This window comes from Ursus americanus, chromosome X (assembly GCF_024610735.1).
Source record: "Ursus americanus isolate L20-20 chromosome X, mUrsAme1.1.p, whole genome shotgun sequence".
Taxonomy (NCBI): domain Eukaryota; kingdom Metazoa; phylum Chordata; class Mammalia; order Carnivora; family Ursidae; genus Ursus; species Ursus americanus.
In genome coordinates, this window is record NC_142164.1 from 25846598 (window position 1) to 25865546 (window position 18949).

The 18949-nt window shown below is 36.3% G+C and overlaps 1 protein-coding gene across 13 annotated transcripts in view; it reads left to right on the forward strand.

Annotated features, from left to right (window-relative positions):
* THOC2 (THO complex subunit 2) overlaps positions 1–18949 on the forward strand; it is a 110206-nt gene that overhangs the window by 40019 nt on the left and 51238 nt on the right. For all 13 annotated transcript variants that reach the window (XM_087859629.1, XM_087859630.1, XM_087859632.1 and 10 more), the window contains exons 8-12: positions 1879–2045; positions 10994–11086; positions 13623–13778; positions 14366–14538; positions 15782–15977. In XM_087859629.1, the coding sequence (XP_087715755.1) occupies positions 1879–2045; positions 10994–11086; positions 13623–13778; positions 14366–14538; positions 15782–15977 (785 nt within the window). The remainder of the gene's footprint in view (positions 1–1878; positions 2046–10993; positions 11087–13622; positions 13779–14365; positions 14539–15781; positions 15978–18949) is intronic.

Here is an 18949-nt window from a genome sequence, read left to right on the forward strand (position 1 = left end):
ACATTCATAGGCATACTTTTTGGGGGTATAGGGAGAGACAAAAATATCTAGAAGTTTTCTCAGAACTTTAGGTAAATATTTCTTTGGAGAATTTATGAAAATCTGGAGCTCTTTTCAGTAAGACATAATCACTGTGTTAGTTTTTTTTTTCCCTAAGTATGAGAAATAGAAGAAAATGTATTCTTAACTTTGGATTTCATAAAAAGAGGAACTACTTTTTTGGAGAGTTTGGTTTTCCAAGTGATTGCTAAGATACTGTGAATCAGATAATTGTTTTATAGCATTCAGTGTAACTAAGTGTAGAGTTAATAGAAATAACTCTGGAAATCTCTTATAATAGGTTATATAAGAATTTTCTTTGAAAAATCTCTTCAATCAACTATAAAATACAGTGTTCAGAACTAACATTTCTAAGTTCAACACAGTTGTTTTTTCTTCCTCAGTAGTAGAAGAAATGAATATTTGTTTGCCCCAATGAAGTGGTTAGCTTGCATGGAGGAGCTATGTCTAATGAAAAATATGTAATTTAAAATTGTAGAATTCCATTCAGCTTGATGTGCAAGGCAAATGGGAATTGATATAAACTGGGGGAACAGCAGATTGATATTTTGTGCTCACTCTGGGTCATAAGCATACATTTTATTGAGAGGAATGGTGGGTGGAACCTCTTGTATTGTTTAAATTTATTTCTTTCACTTTTTTGTTATGTGCTAATGGTTGCATTCTCATAAATTAAATGCATGTATGAGAGGACTGCACTATAATATAATTATGGTAACAGATGAAGCTGGATGCAAATGGAATTAATAATATGTATATATATATTTTAAAGATTTTATTTATTTGACAGAAAGAGAGAGAGACAGCCAGCGAGAGAAGGAACACATGCAGGGGGGGTGGGAGAGGAAGAAGCAGGCTTCCAGCAGAGGAGCCTGATGTGGGGCTCGATCCCAGGACTCTGGGATCATGCCCTGAGCGGAAGGCAGACGCTTAATGACTGAGCCACCCAGGCACCCCTGGAATTAATAATATATTAAGAATGGGGTGGCTGATAGGATTGTCTATTAAATCTGTGTCCATTGGCCCTTTTTAGCTTACCCCAGGAGATTAGCAAGGATAAGGAGCCATCGGCACCTATTCTGTGCTGCTTTTGCTTTTTTTTCTGGCTCTGCCTGCTAGGTTGTTTTCCTCCTCTCTTTGCTTGTGTTATTTACACTCTTTGGCTATGTCCCCAACTCCTTGGTGTTATCTCTTCAGTATCAGTAGTATACTTGTTTTCTCCTTAGAATGCTGCCAAAAACCATAGATATAAATGAGTGGTACGGTTATATTTTATAGTTTTGTTGTGTATGTAAGATAAACTAAGAAATGATTCTAAAAATGATGTTCTACTTTTATGAACCTGAACTTTTAACTGTTTACCAACATTCCAAATGCTTCTTAAAACATTAGAGAAAACATACCCTACCCTTTAGTTCCTAACTTGTAAATGCATTGTTTGATTGTCATATATTCCTGAGAGTTAAAAATGTGGATCTCTTTAGCCTGAGTAATCAAACCTGAGACAGTGTGGCATAGAAGAAAGTTTACTTGTCTGTATGTTGCAGGTCCTGGGCTCCATCCTCAGTTCTGTCACTAACCCACTTTGTAATCCTGGGCAAGTCATATTTCTCATCTGTAAAATGTGGGGAGTGGACTTGATCATCTTGAAAATTATAAAGATTATCCTCTCATGCAGGGGAAGCAAACTTATTGTAAAAGAAGTTGTTTTTTAAAAACTTCATTTTGTTATATAAGTTGTCCCTGAAAATTAATGGTTTAATTATTAGAAATGATGTATGATCACTTTTGAATATGTGTATATCTCATCTGTTGCAGGATGCTTTAATCTGGATCCCAATAGAGTTTTGGATGTCATTTTAGAAGTGTTCGAATGCAGGCCAGAACATGATGACTTCTTTATATCTTTATTAGAATCTTACATGAGTATGTGTGAACCGCAAACACTGTGTCATATTCTTGGGTTCAAATTCAAGTTTTACCAGGTAAAAAAAAATGTGTGTGTGTGTGTGTGTGTATGTGTATACATATATATGTATATATATACAGACAGTGATAAATCTCATGGTTTTATATGTATAACTTAATTTGAATTTTATTTGTAAATGATTGGTTTCAGCTCAGCCATTCTTGCAAAGCAGGTAGATAAATGGATAGCTAACAATGCTGTATGGTAAGTACTGTATTAGTAGTATGAATGATGTGATGTGAAAGCCTAGAGCAAAGCATAATAAATTTTTGCCTTGGGAGAGATGGAATCAGAGAAAACTTTATAGATATAACTCTTTTTTAACCCGGTCCTTGAAGGATGAATAGGAGTTTGTTGAGAGTTGTCTGTTTAGAAATAACAAGTAGTGTTGAGTGAAGACATGGCAGTATCAATATATATAACTGATTGAAGAAATGGTACATAGTCTGATGTGGCTGGATTGTAAGATATAGGGAAAACAAAGGACAGGAAGTGAAGTTGGAAAGGTAGGCACACTTTAGATTGCCAAGGGCCTTTAAATACTGTGTCGAATTAGAATTTTATTATATAGGCAATGGCCATGGGAATTTTTTTTATGGACGTGTATAAATTCTTGAGGCAAATTTTACATTATTTTTCATTTAAACCACTATAATAGTTATCTAGCAAGTCTGTGCCCCTGATTATTTCTCTTTCAGTCCATCTTTCATATTATTACTACTGTTATATTCTAAAAAAGATTGAATTGACACACTGCTCAAAAATCTTTGCAGGATAAAATTCAGACTTCTAAACGTGGCAGAAAAGGCTCTTCACAATCTAGCCCCATTCTTTCTTTCCAGCCTCATCTTTAGTGGTTTTTCCCCCTCAAATCTGATATTCTAGTCATATTAAATTATTAGCTATTTCCTGAATTTAGATATAGACATTGGTATATATAGACCTTTATTTATATGCAGTTCCTTGTAACTAGAAAACTCTTCTTAATCAACCCTCTCACCTGTTTTCATCTTGAGGACTCCTATTTATTCTTTAAGATCAAGTGCTACTTGGTCTGTAAAGTCTTGCTGGCATTTCACCCATGTGGAATTAATTATTTCTTAATTTCTATTCTCATAAAACTTGACACAGACATCTGACACTTAATCTCTGTTCTCATTAAAACTTGACACAGACTTCTAGCACTTATCAGGTTATATTAGCATAAACTATATCTGTGTCCTTTGCCAGATTGTGAGCCATTTAGGGTGGGGTCTGTATTACTAATTTCTCTGGATTAATTTACTGCTTAGCCTTTAGTAAATGCTCACTAATTGTAAACGAGTGATCTATGTTTTTAGGAAGATAACTTTCATGATAGCGTGGAGGATTTTAATGTAATAAGGCCCCTGTTGTCCTTTGGTATTGTTTTCCTAATTTGTCTACCTGCCTGGGATACTTAGTCAAGAAATACTCACTTATAAAATGTTTATGATATGCTGTTGCTTTGCTAGGCACTGAGGATACTCTGGTAAAGAGGGTCTTCTCCTGTCCTCTAGAGCTCAAATTCAGGATAGTAAGACAATTTCTTTTAGGATTCTCAAGTGATGACACCACCTACTTCCTCTGCTTATCTTTTATTTCCCATTTTCTGGGATGCTGTAGAAGAGAAATCAGGTCAGAACTTCATATGGCATTTTGATACCAAACAAGACGCATGGCAGGGTTTTTTAGGCAAGAGTACTTCATCTTTGTTCAAAAATTAGTGATGGCAGCTTTCCCCATTCCTAGCAGTAGCCAGGGAGTCCACTCTTAGTACAAGGAAAGAGAATTTGAAGTATTTATCACATCTTAAGGGGTACCATGATTGCTTTGGGTTTGAGAACATGAAGGCAACTGCTAAAGTGACAGGGTAGCTGATTAACTAGGGCTTAATTAATTAGAATATAGGTTACGGCTTTGGAGACTGTAGGTTTCAGAGCATATTACAGTGAATAATGATGACCTGCATAACATCAAGTATTATTAGTTGAATGTGAGTTTTAGAATTTAAAAATCTTTATATGAAAATATTCCTCATAATGGTAACACTTCTGAGCTGAATTAAAATATCCCTGGGGGGTTGACAGTGTTGAAATAATCTTTTTTAAAATAGATGATGGGCCCTTTTCTTATATAAGAAATACTGAGTCAAGAAACATTTGATTTAGAAATAACCTATTATTGGAAAGAGTAACCCTCATATTGCTCTTGTGTAACACCATTCCTTTGTTTCTGTTGCCTGAGCTATCTTGTACAAATCTGCAGTCTTAAGGACCATTGATGGTAGAGGAAGAAATGTCAGAGATTTCCGATAATTTGCGGTCTGAGGGATAAAGTAAGGACAACCATGAAAATGAAGAACTGCTTAGGGCACGTAAGCCTGGGAATTGGCTCCTAGGCATATGTGGTCACCCTTGTGTATTGGTCCCTTGCCTTACTCCACCCTCCCCTCTTTTTATCACTATATGAAGGTGTTCATTCCCCTTGCCCACAACCCATATTTTCACCAATTGGGAATTATTTGGATGAACAGGCTTTTTTTTCCCTTAATGCTAGGACTTCTAGACAAAGCTGATTATTTATGCCATGAAGTCTGAGAGTGATTTTATCTTACTTTCAACCCGCAATGAGCTATAGTGGATGTTTCGACTTGGAAGGGTGGCAGGGGATGTAAGCAGTTTGAGAGCACACTGGAAAAATTGGCAGGCACATCTGCTTGATTTCCCTAACAGGGATGGCTATAGTAGAGGGCTTAGGGACAGCATGAGTATTAGCACAAAGGACAGAAAGAAAGGAGTACTAGAAAGTGTGAGGGTACCAAAAGGTAAACTTGGCTGGAGTTGTCTTGCCACAGGAAAGAGGAAGAAGATGGTGAATCTCACTCATATCACACTCCCTTGATTTCTGGATTCAGAACACAACAATAGTAGTAATAGTGGTATCATGTGCTAGGCATTATTATAACTTAAATTCACTCACTTAAAAGATATTGATCTGGGGCACCTGGGTAGCTCAGTTAAGCGTCCAACTCTTGATCTCAGCTCAGCTGTTGATCTCAGGGTCACGAGTTCAAGCCCTGTGTTGTGCCCCATACTGGGCATGGAGCCTGCTTAAAAAAAAGAAAAGAAAAGAAATATTGATCATTGGGGTACCTGGCTGGCTCGGTTGGTGGAACATGAGATTCTTGATCTCGAGGTTGTGAGTTTGAGCCCTACTTTGGTTATAGAGATTACTTAAAAAAAATAAAGTATTTGAAAAAAAAAGTATTGATGGAGCACTTATGTGCCAGGTAATGTTCTAGGTGCTGGGGCTACATCTGTAAACAAATAGAAATTCTTGCCTTCGTGTTGCTTATATTTGAGGTAAATTATATGGTATGTTAGAAGGTGATGAATGAGATGGGGCAAAAAAAAATGTAGAGCAGCGTAAGGAAGAGTGGGAGTGCTGGAATGGTAGGTTGCAATTTTACATAGAATAGTAAGAGTATACCTCATTGAAAAGGTAAATTTAAGCAATGAAATGAAGGATGTGAGGTTTAAACTGTGCAGATATCTGGGGAAGAGGCTCTAGGCAAAGATAACAGCCAATGCAAAGGCCTTAAGGTGTGAGCATGCCTGATGGGTTGGAGAACAAGGAGACCAGTGTGTCTGGATCAGACTGATTGGGAGAGTGGTAGGAGATGAGGTCAGAGATGAGAGACCACATCACATAGAGCTAGTGCTGCAAGATTTTTGGCTTTGATACTGGGTGAAACTATTGGAGGATTTTGAGTAGGAGAGTGATATGATTGGACTTAATTTTTTCATTTTGTTTCTCTTTTATGTTTTACTTTATTATGAATATTTTCAGACATATAGAAAAGAGTGAATAGTGTAATGAATACCCATAATCCTATCACCTAGAAGTAAGTTTATTAACATGTTGGTATACTTTTTTGGAAATATTAATTTATATTGCAGATATCATGAATGTTTTCTCCTAAATACATTAATTTGTACTTTTTAAAAGTAAGGACTTTTTCTGTATAACCATGATACCAATTTCATACCTAACCAGACTGCTATTATATAATAAACTCAGACCATATTCATATTTCCCTAATTGTCTCCCAGATACTTTTTATAACTTTTGTTCAAACAATGATCCCGCCAGAGGCCATGTGTTTTATTTGTTAGGATTCTTTAGTCTCTTAATTTAGAACAGCGTCCCCTCCCATTCCTTTAATGGCATCGACTTGTTGAAGAGACCGTTACCATAGAAGACTGCATTATTCTTCCAAGCATTAAATTTATCTGATTGCTTTTTCATGGTTGGTTAAATTTGTTATTTGTCCCTGGTCTGTCTTATGGACTTAGAGTTAGGTCTCAGAACTTGACTACGTTCAGGTAAAATATTTAGTTGCAAAAGACTTCGCAGGTTGTGCTATATGTTTCATGTCACGTAACATCTCATACCTGTCTGACTTTTAATGTTCCAGTAAGTTGATGACAGTCTAATCCCTCCATTCAACAATGACGTTTCCCCCCATTTTAATAGGAAATTATCTGTATGTTGATACTTTGGTACCATGTGAATATCCAGTTTTTCATTAACCTTACATTAAGTGGCTTACAATATGTGAATGATCCTTTCCTGAGTCAGTTATTTCCTTAGGTGTTCCAAATTGTTGATTTACTAATGTTATAATGCCTTCTACATTTATTAGCTATCATTCTTCTGTAAAGAAGAGTTGTCCTTATTAACTTGGGTTGCTTGGTTACACTGAAATACAGTTCCTACTGAAAAGGCAGGATGAGTGCTTCACTCCCCATCTCCACCCCCCATTAATTACTAGCTATCAGAGTAAAGGGTTTCTTTAGTAGCTGCCTCTAATGGTGACATGAGCAGTATGTGTGTATGTGTGAGAGAGAGATAAGAGAGACAGAAGACATTGTGTACATGTGTATTTTGACTTAGGTTATCAAAGAATAGATATGGTTAAGGTAGCAGTGGAAGTTGGTGAGCTTCTGAATATATTTTGAGGGTATTTGTTGATTGATTAGATACAGAGTGTGAGAGTAGAGTTAGGGCTATTTCTAACCTTTTTTTTTTTGGACTGAGCAGCAAAAAGGATGGTGTTATCAACTGAGAGTAAATTTCAGGTGGAATGGGTTTGGTGTACTGGGGGTAGGAATCAGGAATTTCAGTTTTGCATATGTTAAGTTTGAGATGTCTTAGATATCCAAGTGAAATGTTGAGTAAATAATTGGATGTATAGATCTGGTATTCAGGAGAAAGGACTGGGTTAGAAATAGAAATGTAGTTGGCAGAAGCATGTAGATGATATTTAAAGTTGTGATACTAAATGAAATCACCAAGAGTTGGGTATAGAGAGACAAGAGAAGAGAACCAAGGGCTGAGCCTTGGCACTCCAATGTTAAAGGGCCTGGAGAAGAGGAGGAATCAGCAAAGGAGATATAGAAGTAATGTATAAGATAAAAGGAAAATAAAGAGAATATAGCATCTTGGAAGCTAAATGGAAGAAGGAATGATGAACTTTGTTAAATGCCTCTGATAGGTCATTTAAGATGAGGACTAAAATTTGGTCATTGGATTTATCAGGGAGGGCAAAGCTAGCCATTTTGGTAAAGTTGGGGTGGTAAGAGAATGGGGAGAGTAGATTGGCGATAGTAAGAGTAGACAACTCTAAAGCAGTTGTTACAAAGATGCACAAAGGTAGCTGGCAGGGGAAGTGAGCTCAAGGGAGATTATTTTTTGAAGATGGGAGAGAGAACACATTTTTATGCTTGTGGGAATGAGTAGAAAGGAAGAAAACTGGTGATGTAGGAGAGAGAGGAGTTACTGGAGTAATGTTCTTGGATAGAGAGAATGGAGTTTATGGCATAAGTGGATGGATTGACTTTAAATGGGAGCATAGAGAGTTCATCTAGAAAAATAGTTGGAAAGGTAGCAGCATCTGTAAGCACAGCTGTTGGTAGGTGGATGGATGTGATGGTGAGAATTTGTAGAAATTTTACTGATTGCTCCAGTTTTCTTGCCAAAATAGAAAATAAGGTCATCAGCTGAGAGAGAAGGTATTGGAGGTTAGGAGAGGTTAGGAAAGAAGGTAGGAAATAGTTATATAGGAGAGTAGGAGAGTGAATGAATGAGAGAAATAGAGTATGGCTGTCCAGCAGGATTAAGGATCCATTTGAGGGAAGATACGTGGCATTGACATCTTGGAGTGGTTGTAGGTATTGGGAGATTATGACATTCCAAGATAAAAGTTGGGGGAATTTGTCGCTGTAGACCTGCCTTACAAGAAATGCTAAAGAGAGTCCTTTGGGCTGAAATGAAAGGACACTAGACAATAACTTGAAGCCATATTAAGAAATAACACTGGTAAAGGTAACTACATAGGTAAATATAAAAGCCAATATTACTGTATTTTTTGGTTTGTAGCTCCTCCTTTTTTCTTACATGATTTAAAAGACAAAGTAATAAAACAATAATTATAAATCTAATTGGCAAACAATGTAACAATATAAAAGGAGGGATTGAGGTGTATAGGTACAGGGTTTTTGTATACTGTTGAAGCTAAATTGGTATTAGGTCAAACTAGATTATTATGTTTAAAATATCACTTGCAGTATCCAAGGTAACCACTTGGAAAATAACTAAAAAAGAAAAGGAAGAAAGGGAATCAAAAGGGTACACTACAGGAAAAAAAATCAAACACGAAAGAAGGCAGTAATGGAAGAAATGAGGAACAAAAAAATATATATACAAGACCTGTAGAAAACAAATAGAAAAATGGCAGAAGTCCTTCCTTGTCAGTTACTACTTTAAATGTAAATGGATTAAAGTTTGTAATCAAAAGGCAGTTTGGCAGAATGTATAAAACATGATTCAACTATATGCTATCTACAAGCAACTCACTTTTAGATCCAAAGATAGAAATATGTCCAAAGTGGAATATCCTATGCAAATAGTATCCATGAGAAAGCTAGGGTGGTTATTCTAATATCAGACAAAATAGACTTTAAGACAAAAATTTTTACAGTAGACAGCGAAGGACATTATATATTGATAAAGTGTCAACCCATGAAGAAGATAAAACAGATATAAACACATTTGCACCAAACAAAGCCTCAAAATATATGAAGCATACATTAACAGGGTTGCAAGGAGAAGTAGTTCTGCAATAATTGTTGGACATTTCCATACCCCACTCTGATTAATGAATAGAGCAACTAGACAAAAGGAAATAGAGGACTTGAATAGCCACTATAAACCAGTTAGACTTAACAGACAGACATAGAACAGTACCTAGCTAGCAACAGTAGATTACATATTCTTCTCAAGTGTGCATGGGACATTCTCCAGGATAGACCCTATCTTAAACCACGAGACATGTCTCAATAAATTTAAAACATTGAAATCCTACAAAATATCTTTGACCACAGTGGAATGAAACCAAATCACAGCAATAGTGAGGGATAGTGAGCGACTGGAAATTCAAAGCTGGATGAGCTTTAGGGGAGGGTGGAGGGAGAATTGTCTGAAAACAACTAGAAAAATCAAAGATAACTCATACCCCACCTCCAGTCCTAGTAGTGTGAGGGGTCTGGGGAAAAGAGCCACCACTTGACTGGGTTACAGTGAGAGTGGTGTTCCTAGTGAGTCTTAGGCTCTGTTTGAGCAAGAAAGTGAAGGGAACAGTTAGAGGAGGAGTTCAGGATATATAGGGGGTTTTGCTGAGGATGGTTTATGAATTCCAGAGGATTCCATGGAAGTTTTTTAAGAAAGCAGAAAGGTGAGTTAGGACAGAACAGGGATTGTACAGAGCAATATGAAGATCAGAATATGGGAGTTGATGCTTGGCCTGGGAGTCAGTGGCTTCTTGTGGTGAACTCATTGAAACAGAGATAATGGGAATAATGAGAGTGTTCCTGGTGGATTCAAGTCAGGTAATAAGCTTTTGTGGGTTTGCTCTGAGACCCTGACCACCAATTGTTTTTGTGGGAAAATGTTTTGATACTAAATAACCATTTATATACATTTAGAATTAAACTATTGTGAAGTGGAAGACTTACTTGTCTTAAAAATACAGTGAACAATGTCTTCTTTATATGTTATCCATTAGTTTGGTTAGCCTCCTATGTTATATCTGTAACACCTGTCACAATTGTGGGGGAACCTTACAAAGATCTTGTTTTCCCTGTTGAGTAGGAGCAGAACATAATGTATTGTCACTGTTTGCTTTTTATTTGCATTTGGCCATTTAGTAATTGCCAGTTGTTGAGACTTCAGTCTTCCATTCAGCTGACCCCAAGCAGTTTAAAAATTAGGGGAAAGTCTTCTTGATAGCATTCAAAGATCCTTTTGTTTCTGTGAAGGTTCCACTGGAATTGGCCGTTCTGTATTTTAAAATATTGATTTATCTATGTATATATGTATAGCACTTGTTTTGAAGGGGGAATCAGTTGACAAGGAGTTATTTTCAGCACAAAACCCAAGAAGTAGAATAGGGAGAAAAGTATAAAGTAGACACAGTTCAGCACTTCCAGATTTGTCATTCTTGTCTGTCTGCATCTCCACTGAGAACTACTTGAAAAAGCAAGTTAAGAAGACACACATATAAACAAAACCAAAACTTAGTATTATGCAGTATAAAATCTCACTTACTCTATTTGATTTTCAGATTTTGTTGACATATTAGCATGCACTGTAAAATGTGTCCATTTTTGAAACCTTTGTGTTCATCAGAAAATGTTCCAGTGTGAAAACTGATGTTGACCTAATTATCTTTGTCCTCAGTTCAGATGTCATGTATGATCAGGCAGAGCAATGAAGCTTATTGTTGATCTGGTTATTTGATGTAACTGTTCTTGATCATTGGTAGGTAAAGGATATGATTTTAGTTTTACTTTATGTACTAAATAGAAACTTTTTTTTTTCAAGGAACCAAATGGAGAGACTCCTTCATCTTTATACAGAGTTGCAGCAGTACTTCTACAGTTTAATCTTATTGATTTAGATGATCTTTATGTACATGTAAGTCAAGTGGGCTGCTAAGAATATTTGGTTGTCCATCCCAGGGGCGGGAAGAGGAGTAGGCAGCCATATAGCACTTCAAGTTTGGTCAGTCTCTCAAGTTTTAATTTTTGAAGCCCTAATGCATTATTGCTTTGTGTTTACTTTATGAAGTGAATGAATTTAATTCTTTGACAAACTATGGAAATTAAATACACTCTGTCACTTTTACAGAGTTCGAGGTTAGATATAAAGTTAAAGTTCTTAATTGTCAGCAAGGTATATCTCATTGGGAGAGAGGCCAAGTTCTAACCAATGTGGGTTTAGACTTCTCTGTTACATGCAAATTATCAGCAATTTGGGATTCCTAGATACTTTTTCCTTCTCCCCAAAATGTTAATTTCAGACATTCAAGATGAATGGGGAACTCTGTATTTTTTAATTGCTTTTCTTGTGTTTTTACTGGGTAGTAAATGAGTAGTATTGTGCTTTTATTGCTTCCAGGATCTAGAAGAGTGTATATGTGATTGTGATTGGTGACCTCTAGTTTAGCAACAGTTTAGCCTGTCAGTTTGAAAAAACTAGGTTCGTAGTATAGGAATTCCTGTTTTATTTGGTTGTACATTAGGGTATCTATGGACTTAAACCTCTCCAAAGCCGACATCATCTTCACTGTCTTTGAAATCACTTTCTGACTTCCTTGTCTCTCATGTACTATGATTACAGAGTTGAATAAAACTTAGAGTCTACCTTGGAAGCAGTCATAGTTTAGCAATGGAGAAAACATTTTGCATTATATAGTAACTACTATATTGGAGGTATTCACAAAGTGCTGTGGGGGATCAGAATAGATAGTGAGCATGTCTGTCTGAGGGGGATTTTGGAAGGCTTTTTCAAACTAGTGATGTTGAACTGAGATGTTTGTAGATGAGATGGTAATGGCCTGGCTTTAAAGGTGGGAAGTTCTGTAGGTAGAATTAACTGAGTATAAAGGCAGGAGGATTGAAGGGGCTTCATTATCACCTTAGGGGAACATTAGGAAGCTCAGAGTGGTTGGAGCCTAGGGTAGTATGTGGGGCGATGAAGATGGGATTAAAAACCAGTTTATTGTTTATTTTTCACATGAGACTTCTAAAACCTAAGGACAAAGGAAGGTTGAAAGTAAACGGGTGGGAAAAATATACCAGGAAATTATTATTGTTAGACAAAATGGACTTTTTGGCAAAAATGATAGTCACTTTATAATAAAGTTGTGTTCACTAGGAAGATAAAACATTTGTAACTTTATATGCACTTAATTACATATTCTCAAAATACACAAAACTAGAATTGAGAGGAACTATAAGAAGAAACTTAACAGGGGTGCCTGGCCGGCTCAGTTGGTAGAGTGTGCCACTCTTGATCTCCGGGACGTGAGTTTGAGCCCCATGTTGGGTGAAGAGATTACTTAAAATAATAAAAAAAGAAGAAACTTATAGTTTATTCACTATAATGGGAGATTTTTAGAGGCAGTTGCATTAATCTAGGTAAAAGATGAGGACCTTTGGCAGGTACATAAGTAAAGCATTAAAAATGGGTTCGATGGCCAGTGGAGAGCAGAAAGAATGAGAAAAAGTCTTGCTTACTTCCTTGCCATCAGTTCCTAATGACTTCTCTTGCCCCCATTTTTGACTAATGGGATGAAGTCTGCAATATGTAGTTTAATATTTCACAATGTTTCCTTTTATTGTTTAGTGATTATTTACTTTGCATTAGACTTAGTTACTGAAGGAGATTATATATTTCTGGGGGCAGGAACACTTCTTTTACAGCCCACCATAGTGCCTAGCAGAAACTACTATGGTTTGTTGACTATATTTTTCTTCATGTCTGGGTTTTTTAATTTATTTTATGAAATATCTACATTAACCTTCCACTCATACAAGATGGCTGTACTGGAGATATTTGGTCCTTTTTCATAATGGAGGGTTGACTACACACATATTACTTTCCCTTTTGTAATAAGCTAGAAACTAGTTTGTAACTGAAGTCATCAAATAGGTATTAGAAAATGAAAAGTGAGATGTCAAGTTGCTCATAATTTTTCTGCTTGAGATTTTTCATCTAGAGGAATTAAATTTACCCCTTCACATAATTCAGTAGCTAATCTCTCCCAAATTGGATCCATATGCAGTATTTTATTTAACTTGGAGTTTGACCTTTAAAGGGGAAATCTATGATACTTTTAATGAAACGGTTATATATTTCCTTGAGTAAACTAATAAATTCAATGGTAAGCATCACTGTTGTAGTATTGTATTAATGTAGGACCTCTAACAGAAATAAGACATGGAACTTTGAACTGCTACCTGATTTTAAAAGGTGTACAAAATTCAGGTACTTAACCCTGTTAGATTATAAGAAAATAATGGAGAGAAACTTATTTTGAAGGCAAATCATGGTCATTAATAGGCTAGACCCTATTTACAATTTTATCAATTCAGAGTAGATAGTGTTTGCTTTTTATATGTGCAAATAGTATTAGCTGTTTTATGAAACTTTAATGAACCATTTTTAGCTTCTTCCAGCTGATAATTGCATTATGGATGAACACAAACGAGAAATTGTGGAAGCTAAGCAAATTGTTAGAAAACTTACGATGGTTGTATTGTCTTCTGAAAAAATTGATGAGCGAGAGAAAGAAAAGGAAAAAGAAGAGGAGAAAGTAGAGAAGGTATATGGTTCCTTTTTGTAAAATTAACTTTGTCTTCTGGATTTAGAATTATGAAATTTAACTTGTAATAGTTAATCAACTTATGGGAGAATAACTTATTAATTTTGATTGTGGTGAAATTGGTTTTTGGAATACTGATTTGCCAAGGTGGTTTTTGTTTTTAATCTGATTGGCTCCATCCCAAAAGAGGTTGCCATGTTTTTTCTTACATAAATTTCAAAATGTATCCTAAGTAAAATATATTTGTGCTCTGTGTATTAATGTCTCTCAAGTCCTAAGGGGATTCTCAAAGATGAATGAATTCTAGTTCCCTATGGCACAGTAAAACATTAAATAGAAATTAATTTAATTCCAAGTCTGTAAACTGTCATGCTATGTCTGCTGAATGAAAGAGCATATCCTGTTGTTTTTTTCAATGGCTAAAAACACTTGATTGTACTTTCAGGGAAATATTGCATTTCCCATGAGTGGCAGCTGTTGACATACATTATTGTGGTTGTTGAGCTCAGTTTTTTTTAAATGAAAAATTATTGAGATTTATTGGTTTCTATATTCTGAGTATCTTTGCTGTAATTGTTCATTTTTAGCCACCTGACAACCAAAAGCTTGGTCTGTTGGAAGCCTTGTTAAAGATTGGTGATTGGCAGCATGCGCAGAACATTATGGATCAGATGCCTCCTTACTATGCAGCTTCACATAAGCTAATAGCCCTTGCTATTTGCAAGCTCATTCACATAACTATTGAGCCTCTCTACCGAAGGTATGTTATGGTATGCTTTTCTGATCCTTGAGGTAGACATAGTTTAGGACTACAAAAAAAATCTGCATATTTATCTTGTCTTCTCCAACCAAGCAAATATTTTAGTATGTTTTATTAGAAGATAAGAACTGTTCACAGAGTGTATCAGTTTTATACGTATTAATCAGTGACTTGTCTCTTAACATCTAGACCAGGTGATGCAGAATGTGTGCTGCAGTGTAGTCTGAAAACTGTAGGTTAGACATCTAGGTTGGGTTTGCTGCATTGAGAGTGAAAACTCTATTCTTCTGCTTTTGACTTTTCCTTCTCTCTTGGTGGGGGGCAGAGAATTCCTCAGGTTTTTACTTAGTGTAACTGTCCTCTGTCCCGGGTTGAGTGGCTCTGAGTGAGGACATTGCCTCTCTGCTTGCCTTATCTCTTCTGGCATATAGGCTGCTGTTCTGGAAATTGCTAGGGCAGCCTTTCTCATTATCCCTAGTTACTGTGTTGACCAGTCCTCTAGCCCTCAGCCTACTTGCAGGATACTTAGGAGCAGTATTGGCAGCAGCTCTGGCTTCAGCCCCACAGATCAGAGCCTGCCTCAAAAGCCCCAGCCTTGTGACTCATGCATAGCTGCTGGCTGCTGCCTTTAGTGCCACCTGGGCTGTGGAGCATGAAGGCTTCTTCTCAAAGAGTGACCCCTGTGACTCCACAGCGGGACACCTGCTCAGCAGGTGAGAACTCTGGGCATGCTGTCCTTTTTAGTGTGACACCCTCTTTCATTATGCTGCTCACCTTCCCTACCACCACCTACCTCATACTCAGACTAGGTAGTGGAACCCAGATTGAGAAGTGTTTATTGACTTGAATCACTGTTATATTCATATTTTTCTGTTTAATCTTCCAGTGTCTCTGAGGTCCATCCCTTGTTCCCCATTCCCATATCCAGATTCCTGGTACTGGCCAAGTTTAACTAAAACCAAATTCATATGATGTATGTTAAATGTTACTTGAAATTTGCGTTTTTCTGATTTCTTTATGCGGTTAATTTGAAACATTCTCTGAGCTCTGATTTTTTCCAAATGAGTATTGTTTTTGTCTTTTTCTACCAGCTAAATTATCTGGTATTAATAAAGTTAGGCACAAGTGAAATATAGAAATCAAATTGGAGCAAGAAAAGCTTTACTTACTGATTAATATGAGTATGTTAACCTAAAGTGGGGTACTGTATAGTGTACATTACAAATTTTGCTTCTTTTTATAGAGTTGGCGTTCCTAAAGGTGCTAAAGGTTCACCTGTTAATGCTTTGCAAAATAAAAGGGCACCAAAACAAGCAGAGAGCTTTGAAGATTTGAGGAGAGATGTCTTCAATATGTTCTGTTACCTTGGTCCTCACCTTTCGCATGATCCCATTTTATTTGCAAAAGTGGTGCGCATAGGCAAATCATTTATGAAAGAGGTTAGTAAGATTTTTTTTTCCTTCTAAGCAGTAAACTAAATTTTGGAATGAAAATGTTCTGTGTATATTTGTTTTATGTATATCTCTAGAAATAAAAAGAAAAGTGAACTTAAGGTTATGTTGAGTAAGGTTTGCGGAAAGTCCATTGTGCACACACACGCACACACTTAAATTTAGGTAGAATATTAGTCAAGTCCCCCGCATAGGAAAATGTACTTTGGACAAGTGATTGCTTTTTGAATCCCTTTATAATTTTAGTGGTCAACTCAGCTTTCTTTCCCCTTACTTTTCTTCTACTCCGTTATTTTCTTGGCTGCAATTTTGAATCATTGTGATTATGTGTATGAATTCAGACTGTTGTGGATCCATTCTTTTCTAGTAAACTTTTTATTGAAATAAAATGTACAGAAAGTAACACAAATCATAATTGTACACCTCAGTGACCTTTTCCAAACCAAACACCCATGATCAAAAAATAGAACACTACCCCAGAGTTCCCCTTGTACTCCCTTCTAGTTAATACCCTAAGGGTAACCATTTATGCTATTACTAAATTTTAAAATCAGCTTTGAGTTATAATTTACATACAGTAAACTTCACCAGTTTGAAGTGTACAATTTGATGAGTTTTGACAAAGGTATACAGTTGTGTGTCCACCACCACAATCATGATAGAGAATATTTTCATCACCCCAGAAAATTCCCTCTTGACCCTTTTCCTTCAATTCTGTCCCTTTGTTGCTGGTTCCTGGCAACCACTGATAGGCTTTTTGTCACTATAGTTTTGCTTTTTCTAGAACTTCATACAAATGGAATTGTATAGAATGTACTGTTTTTTTGTCTGGTTTCTTTCACGTAATGCTTTTGAGATTCATCCAAGTTGTTGCACGTGTCAGTAGTTCCTTTATTGCTGTGTAATAATAGATAGACATACCAGAATTTATGCATTCTCCAGTTGATGGGCATTGGGGTTGTTTCTAGTTGGGGGCTATTATAAATAAAGCTGCTATGAATATTCCTGTACAAGTCTTTTTTTGGGGGGGGCATATGTTTTTGTTTCCCCAGGAATGGGATTGCTGGGCCATATGGGTAAGTGTATGTTTAACTTTTTGCCAAACTGTTCCAACATGTGTGTACCATGTTGCATTCCTGTAAATGACTTCCAGTTGTTCCACATCCTCATCAGCACTTGTTATTGTCACTCTTAAATTTTAGTCATTCTAGTGGGTGTGTAGTGGTACCTATTGTGCTTTTAATTTACGTTTCCCTGATGATCGGTGATGTTGAGCATCTTTTCATGTTCTTATTTGCCATTTGTAATCATCATATATTGAAATGTCTATTCAAATCTCTACCCATTTTAATTGGGTTGTCTTTTATTATTATTTCTCTGATTTGCCTTTTCATTATGTTAATTGTCTTTTGAAAAACAATCTTAAATTTTGATTATGGTTTCCTCTTTGTGTTCTAAGAGAACTTTGCCTAACCCAAGGTCTTGAAACAGGAAAGAATACATAATTTTCAATTGTAAAACAAGGCTACTAAAAGAATCTGTAAATTATTACAAGCACAAATACAGTTTTCTCTGGTGTTTGGTGATTGCATCTAATTTTAATTTTTGACAACAGTAACTGTACAGAAAATTTGTCAGCTTTTGTATATTAATCCCTTGATACCTGAAATATTTGATTTGGCTTTTAATTATTACTTTTTTTTTTAATGCTTACAAATTTACATTATGTAAAGGTACTCTAAAGAAATCTGCTGGGCACCTGGGTGGCTCAGTCAGTTAAGCATCTGCCTTCGACTCAGGTCATGATCCCGGGGTCCTGGGATGGAGTCCTGCATTGGGCTCCCTGCTCAGTGGGGAGCCTGCTTCTCCCTTTCCCCCCCTGCTCGTGCTCTCCCTCTCTGTCTCTCAAATAAATAAAATCTTAAACCACTACAATTATCAAAATCAATAAATTAACATTGATACCATATTATTAAAATCTGAGTAGTTTATTACTATACAAATAATTTATTATATAACGTATATAAAAAGGAAGTATAATGATGTTTCATTTTTTTGATTCTTATAATCTGAAAGGGATGAGTCTTGTTAGTAGTGCCTGTTCAGAGAATGAAAGGGTCGTCTTTCCCAGTGCCTCATATTGGGAAGCATATGAAGTCAATCTGTCCCATTACCGGTGATGTTAACATTGATCACATGGTTAACGTAATGGGCTACCAGGTTTCTCTAGGGTACAATGATTTTTTTTCCTTTGTTGCTAATATATATCTTGTGGGGAGATACTTTTTTGATAATGTAAATAGACTCTTTCTCATCTTCACCCACTAATGCTATTCTTTTTAACGGAACATCCTATTGTTCAGATCTCTTGTTCTGAAATTCTTTCTTTGGCTGCAAGTATTATAAACCTGTAAGCAGGAGACCAAACATCCAACTTGTGGAAGTCCTGTACACAGACATATGCATGAACATATGCACAAACGTAGACAGTATTGTTACCAAGACGCACAGGTGCTAGAGCTGTCACCCTTCCCCTCTTCCATCTCCATCTCAGCTCTCCTGTACCTCTGTTCTATCACAGTTGTGCCTGGTGCCTGCCCCTAACTCCAGTCTCTATTTTTACAGAGGTAGAAGGGCAGAAAGGAAGAGGAAAATGTTTATTTTGATCACAGTGTGGGAAGAAATCTGTCTTCTCTCATTGCTAAGGTTGTGGTAGGAAAAGTGAATCTTTCCAACGATCTGAGTTAGAATTTTGATTCATTTTTTACCCATGAAAATATTTCACTGTAACAGATCATTTGTCCTGTATAGTTTTAAAAGGCTTTTGTTGCTTAGTTAGGAATTTAACTAGGGTATGTAAGATTGTTTCTAAAGGAGGAATTTGACCTTAGTTCCAAATAATATAATTAAATGTCTTTAACAACTCATTTATAAGCTTGCAGTTGCTTGTATATATAATT